The following is a 7357-nucleotide window of genomic DNA, read 5'->3' on the forward strand; positions in this document are numbered from 1 at the left end:
TGAACTGTGCGCAGTTTGACAAAAATAATTAATCCAAAGAAAACTAAGAAACAATCCACTGATGTACTTGACACCTTTCATTCTTAAGAAATACATAACACTTTAAACTTAGAGTGAGGAATCAACTCTGACGACACTGCAGGAAAACTTTTCAGAGGTTTACTTTGGAAACACTGGGAAGTTTTCCATTTTACACAATGTGTAAAGCAACTCAGCCTAAAACCATAACGTAATCCCGAAGCAGGAAGTCTAGTATTGATCTTCATTGCACTTTTAATTTAGCAGATTTTAAATCAATAAACTTTTAGTTCATAGTAATTACCCCCAAAATGACACATATGACATGGAAATTAATGGCAGCTGGTGATTAGTATAGAAGCTGCCGTTTAAATAATAGGGCTATTTTGTCGCTTTGAGCAGCGCCCCTTACGGTAAATGTCCTCCCACTCAGTAGATTTACTGGTTCTGTCATGCTATGACTGAATAATTATTGACTTTATTTTAGTAGCATATTCCTGATTTACAAAGTGAAATGCCAATAATAATATTCACGTCCTATTCAAATAGCATGCTTCAAAACTGTACAATTGTTAAATCACTGCTTCAAAGATTAAGTCTTCAAGAATAGAGTCTTCAGTCGCTCACGCAGTCTGTAATCCCAAGCTATTTTTGAGCTGCTACTAATGTTACTCTCTATGTAGTAATATGTCCGAGCAGCATGGTTCCTATTAATCACAGGCAAATGGATCATACTCTGCATGCTTTTTATAAGTGAGGATCATTAACCTAAAGTTTTTGTAATATTCTTGCAAAAAAAAACATTATGGTTCACACTCATTTGAGTGTCAGGTGGAGGGGTGCCACAGAATGATAAATAATTGGCCCCTAACTACAAGAATGAATAAAAATTAAAATATCGTGAACACACGAGTGCTGTTAACTATTCAAGATATCCAACCTTGGACTACATGCATGCTCCAGACATGTTTACTGGCATGGTTCTAATAATATAACAAGACTCTGGAGATTTCAGGCTGAAACAGCGCATTGCAAGTTTCAGCAGCTTTTTTTTTGGAACTTATATATATAATTTATACTGTTTATGCGAGAGGAAATGTAACAAAAAATGCAATATTCGGGTAACCTTAGCCTAACCACTATCAGCCCAATTGCGAAGTACGTTCAAGTGATCTTTGCTGCCAGTTTGGTTTGCGCTTTCCTAAGTAGATATTGATATGTTAACAGTATACTGTAAATACCAAATAACTTGGGCAGAGTGTCGTCGCCTTCGAGAACAATTCAATATAGGCGATAAATGCAACTTCTAACTTGCAACTTGCCCAGTAAAGTGAATTCATCCGGAACAGGAGCGAGCCGAGTTTTCTTTCAGCGCATGCACTAAATTCTATAAAAGCCCAGCTAAAACTCGTCTGTTCAAACTGAGCAAATGCACCGCGACAGGCAGAATTACAAAAGATTGGCTGGATAATCAAGCATTTATTTGCGATCTCTCTCCATCGCCTCGAAATACGTTCTGCTCAGTTTGAAGTTTCCTTCCACCTCCAGAAAAAGTAGCGAAAGCAGCCACTTGTATTCCGTGTTGTTCTTTTTAAAAATTGTTATTCGCTTTTTCGACAAACCTGGGCTCCCGTTTTATGATCCAACAATTCCAACCCTGGCGTGAAAACACAGCCAGTGCCAAAAGAAACATCAGTGCTTCAATTAAAATAAAAACCGAAATAATTCGCATTGGACGAGGAAGGGAGTAAGTAAGACAACCCCCAGCGATGTCCTAACAAGCGAAAATTAACCTGCTAAACGCCCAGACCCTCTGGGAACAGTCACCCTGCATCTCGCCTCTTTGGCGAGAATTGATGGGTTTGAGACGAGGGATCTGCCCGCCCCTGTCGCCCCCCGATTGGTAACGCGCAGCTGGAAGGGGGAGGGATTTGGCCTGCCTCGTGTTATAAATATAGAACAGTCACAAGCACCCAGCACATTCAGCGATCATTAATGAGTCTCGGCGCTGAAATTTATTTCGAGAGCTATTCTTTTGCTGGAAGAGGGGGGGGGGGGGTGGAGCGAGAATCTGTGCATCAATAACAAGAGTCTACCATCGAGGTACACAACGGCGTCTCTTGCGATTCCCACTGACCGGCTGAAAGGAAAGGGAAATCCCAGTCTTCCAAGCAAGGAAAAAGTTAGAAGAGGGACTGTGTGAAGTTTTGCTTTATTTTAAGGTGCTGTTGTCGTGTACAGCCATCTTGATCCCACGCCTGCAGGGCTAATGTTGTATCGCTCCTGCTTGTCGCCTCTGCATGCGGTGGACTGTAGCTGCGTTGCCAAGTCTGAAGGAGTTAAATGTGAATCTGATCCGCATGTTGTGCTGAGAGATCCGGAGGAGGGACAGGGGGGGGTGGGGGGACATTTGCACTTTGCGTTTATTTAAGGATCTATATTGGTGTTTATAAACAGTCTGCCGGGCATTCAGGAACAAAAAAAAGGAAAAAGCCCAGACTAGACGGAATAAGGCTGCTGGAGACATGGAGAGTTGCCTGTTGGAGGTCTACCTGCTGTCTGCCCTGGCTTTACTGCACAGATCGAGCGGGGCCGCCGCCAAGGAGCTATTCTGCCAGGAGATCACCGTGCCCCTGTGTAAGGGTATCGGCTACAACTACACCTACATGCCTAACCAGTTCAACCACGACTCGCAGGACGAGGCGGGCCTGGAAGTGCACCAGTTCTGGCCGCTGGTCGAGATTCAGTGCTCGGCCGACTTGCGCTTCTTCCTGTGCAGCATGTACACGCCGATCTGCCTGGAGGACTACAAGAAACCGCTGCCTCCGTGCCGCAGCGTGTGCGAGCGGGCGAAAGCGGGCTGCGCGCCGCTCATGAGACAGTATGGCTTCGCCTGGCCCGACAGAATGAGATGCGAGAGGCTGCCTCGCCAGGACAGCCCCGATGGGACCCTGTGCATGGACTACAACCGCACCGAGCTGACCAGTGCCGCGCCCGCCGCCCCCTTCCAGCCCACGGGGCGGCCGACGCATTCGGAGCCGGGCCAGGAGCGGGACCGGGGCCGTGGAGGAGCGGGACCGGCGCCGCCGCCGCCGCCGTGTCAAGCGGGTTGCCAGTGTCGGGCGCCCATGGTGCAGCTGAAGAGCGAGCGGCACCCGCTCTACAACCGGGTAAGCACCGGCCGCCTGGCCAACTGTGCCGTGCCGTGTCACGACCCCTACTTCAGCGCGGACGAGCGGAGCTTCGCCGCTTTCTGGATCGGCCTGTGGTCGGTGCTGTGCTTCGCTTCGACGCTGGCCACCGTCGCCACCTTCCTCATCGACATGGAGCGCTTCAAGTACCCCGAGCGGCCCATCATCTTCCTCTCCGCCTGCTACCTCTTCGTGTCGGCCGGTTACCTGGTGCGGCTGGTGGCCGGCCACGAGAGCGTGGCTTGCGGCCGCCGCCAGCTCGGCTCCGAGCAGCACGTTCACTACGAGACGACGGGACCGGCGCTCTGCACCGTGGTCTTCCTGCTGGTCTACTTTTTCGGCATGGCCAGCTCCATCTGGTGGGTCATCCTGTCCCTGACATGGTTCCTAGCCGCCGGCATGAAGTGGGGCAACGAGGCCATCGCCGGCTACTCGCAGTACTTCCACCTGGCCGCCTGGCTGGTGCCCAGCGTCAAGTCCATCGCTGTGTTGGCCCTCAGCTCTGTGGACGGCGACCCGGTGGCCGGCATCTGCTACGTAGGCAACCAAAACCTGGACAACCTGCGCGGCTTCGTGCTGGCGCCGCTGGTCATCTACCTGCTGATCGGCAGCATGTTCCTCCTGGCCGGCTTCGTCTCCCTCTTCCGCATCCGCCGGGTCATCAAGCAAGGCGGCGGCGCCCAGACCGACAAGCTGGAGAAGCTGATGATCCGCATCGGGGTCTTCACCGTGCTCTACACCGTTCCCGCCACCATCGTGGTGGCCTGCTACTTCTACGAGCAGCACAACCGGCCGAGCTGGGAGGTAAGCCACAACTGCCACTGCCCGGGAGATCAGTCACCGCAGCACGGTGGAGGCGGGCAGGCGGTCAGGAAACCGGACTACGCCGTCTTCATGCTAAAGTACTTCATGTGTCTGCTGGTGGGTATCACCTCGGGGGTCTGGATCTGGTCGGGTAAGACGCTGGAGTCTTGGAGGGCCTTCTGCACGCGTTGTTGCTGGAGCAGCAAAGGTACCGGCGGCTCTATGTACAGCGACGCCAGCACCGGCTTAACCTGGAGATCAGGCACGGCCAGTTCTATGTCTTACCCCAAGCAAGTGCCGTTATCCCAGGTTTGACTTCTCCTCGCACAGACTTTCAAACACCCCCCCCCCCCCCATGATTCTCGCCCAGCATCTTTATTAACATGTTAATGAACTCTAATGGTATCCATTAGTCAGAAGTGAAGGAGTAACCGGTGCTGTCACTAAATCATTTTAAATTCATTTTATATGCACAGGACAAGTGTGGGAGGAAAATCATTTTCCACTGCAATGTGCTCAAGAGGAGGAACTTAAAAAAACTGTCGGCAGTTTGTTTTGTGTACAAGCAAAGACTGAGTCCTCTTAATTGCTGGCATCTGTTAAAGTACACTTAAAACGGAGGAACAAAAATGGCGTACTTGACACATCTTAACATACTGGGTGCAACAACCGGCCTTAAAATCCTGTTTTTTTTAAAAAAAAGAATATATCCCATGTAATACGGGTTTCTTGCAAAAGTTGTATTTATTTGTACTATGAACGCAAACTTGTAAATTGTGTAAATAACAAAAGTGTTTTTGAAGTATATACAGAGTATGTAAATTTTTTGTATTAAAAAAAAGTCTAGTGGTTGCTTCAGCCAGAGCATCAGAAATATTTGAAGCAATTATTCTATTTTGACAATAAAACAACTTTTGATTTAATCACGTTTGCAAACACTCCTGAGGCTTTTATTTCTGCAGGAAACGCGTACATATACTTTTGGGCAGCATGTCGAGGGATGTTAGTTTAGGCGAAAAACTGTTTTGGTAATTGTTGAACTTTTTACCTGGCTGCCCACGGGCTGAGTACATAATTTTTTAAACGAGGGCCAATTCAATGGGGTTAATCTGTAGGAGTGAGCCTTTTGAATCAAATAACTTTGATGTCTCCTTTCCAAGCTTGAAGTACTTCCCCCCCCCCCCCCCCCCACACACACACACACACCCACCCCGGTCTTTCTTGCTTCAGTCCTCGGTTCCCGCTTGTTTTCAAGGCCATTGGCCACCGTGGTGCCTTAAAATGAATGAAAAGGACGTTTTTGAGACTTAACTCGTTTAAACTGGGAGACTAGTTGTAACAGTTAGTGAGCATGAAGGGAACGCAGAACAGTCTTTTAAACAGCTTTTTCTGTATTGTTGGCCAGACTGCAGGCAGTAAGGCATAGGTCCGGACATATAGAAATGCCCATGAATGCCCTACAGGTGGTCTGGCTCACATAATCCTCCAATTTAAGGCGCTCTCCTTAGCAAGACAATTGCATTACAAAGCCCTCTCTTTTTTGCTCCTAATTGAAGCGATGAACAAGTATTATAGACTACAAGCTGTAAAAAAAACTCCACGGCAATTGCCTGCACTATAGTTGCAAGCAGATAAATGGAATGGCAGCGTTGTTCAGGCAAGTGTACGCTGCTCATAAAAGGGCATTTTATTCCTTTTAGCAGTTTTGGCTGACATAAAAAGAAACTATGCCCGATACACACGTAATTTTATGGCAGATTAGGGATAATTTAAAAGTAATTGGGAAGGCTGCACATTAGTACTGAAAAGATGCCCCCGGGTCCAGTATTACACTGTCAATCAAGATAAGAGAGGGACAGTTAGTCCCATCTCTATAGGCCAGTCCCGCTAATCACCAAAGCATCCTTCAGCACTAAAGCAGGCCAGCACGTGGTTTTATAGACTTCTCAAATTTAACAAGGCAATGTGGACGTAAAATTGAGTGTCTGTACGTGATTTAGTCGAGCTGCGCTGTTGGGTGCTTAATTAACGCAATTTTAGTATTTTTTAATGTGTTCAAAAGTAAATGACAATAAGAATTAAATCACACTATGCGGTGTATGACTAACCCTTACAGTCACGTGAAAGATTTGAATTGCACTTTTTATTGACATCGCATTGACAAGTGTCAATTTCTCAAGCCTTGCGTATTAACACTTTCTTACTGTTTTATGTGCACTGTAACGCTATCCAGTGCCCAGAGCTCCGTGGGTGGTGCGTGTACATTTTATCACATTATTTAATCAGACAGTATCAGCAGAGTAAGTAAATAAACCTGCTCAAGAATGACATACTAAGTCATTTGGCTGAAGAGTCGAAATGGCAGCTCTGAAGAGTCCTTTATTTCTAATTGACCTGTTTACATTAAAACTTAGACTCTTTAACAGCATTTGAGTCTGGGGAACTGTGTGCGGTAGTTTTGTGGGGTTCTTGTCGGTTTTCGAGTCCACCACCTTGTTTGGCGGTCTTAAAAGATCTTTGCAGTTGAGCAAAGTGTGTGTAGCTTAATCATCAAGCCAAACTTGTCTTGTTTTCTGAAAGTACAATCCTTCTCTTCGAATCGCTTAAACGAATGAACATGATCTGCAGGTGCTTCAGTTCACCAGATCCAGATGGGAGTCCCCAATGCCGTTATTAGAATTGTAACAGGAAGGAGAAAACCGGGATCGCTGCATTTTTCTTTCTGTCAAATGCTTCTTCCATGACCTGGGTATGGGTGGACCAATCATTATTTCTGCACGTTCTCTTCCACAAAATTAATTGTTCTGAGTCACGGGCTGATCAGCTAAAAGTATTCTAAATTTTACCCTTCCAAAAAAAAAACAGGCTTTGCAATCTTCCCACGTAAATTGTATACAGTTTTATAAAGCCTCCCAGTGGAGACAGTTCCAGTATTTACATTCCATGTCGCCGCTTGGCATGACAGCGCTAGTTTATACAATGTGGGGAATCTTGGGAATGGACTTTTAACTAAATCAAAGACCAGTCAGCTACATTCCTAACATACTGTGGGATCGTTCTTTTTACCCTGTGCAAAGAAATAATATTGGTAACCATAAAGCCCGTGCTAACTTATACCGTAAGAGCTCCGATGACCTCCGGTAATACTCATAAGAGATGAAATCCATGGAGGTGAGAGACACCGACTTGACCGAGTGCCGTTGCTGGATCTGCATGTCACTGGGTATAATTTCATTTATTGGAATTTCTTAAAATTATAGCGTCCGGTTTCCATTTACCAGCATGTCAGATGAATCCATTTCTGTAATCCAAAGCCAATACTGTTTGTTCCTTAAAATAGTTAT

General features: G+C 46.6%; 1 protein-coding gene across 1 annotated transcript; it reads left to right on the forward strand.

Annotated features, from left to right (window-relative positions):
* The first annotated feature begins 316 nt into the window (after positions 1–316).
* fzd8a (frizzled class receptor 8a) lies at positions 317–4936 on the forward strand. The gene has a single exon (XM_059971921.1). It carries the CDS (start codon positions 2544–2546, stop codon positions 4326–4328), a length of 1785 nt encoding a protein of 594 aa, XP_059827904.1. The 5' UTR covers positions 317–2543; the 3' UTR covers positions 4329–4936.
* Positions 4937–7357: the final 2421 nt, after the last annotated feature.

Source organism: Hypanus sabinus, chromosome 6, assembly GCF_030144855.1.
Source record: "Hypanus sabinus isolate sHypSab1 chromosome 6, sHypSab1.hap1, whole genome shotgun sequence".
Lineage (NCBI taxonomy): Eukaryota > Metazoa > Chordata > Chondrichthyes > Myliobatiformes > Dasyatidae > Hypanus > Hypanus sabinus.

What these genes read in the sequence shown, in the direction of transcription:
- fzd8a (XM_059971921.1), top strand. Translation starts at nt 2,544, where the DNA reads ATGGAGAGTTGCCTGTTGGAGGTCTACCTGCTGTCTGCCCTGGCTTTA.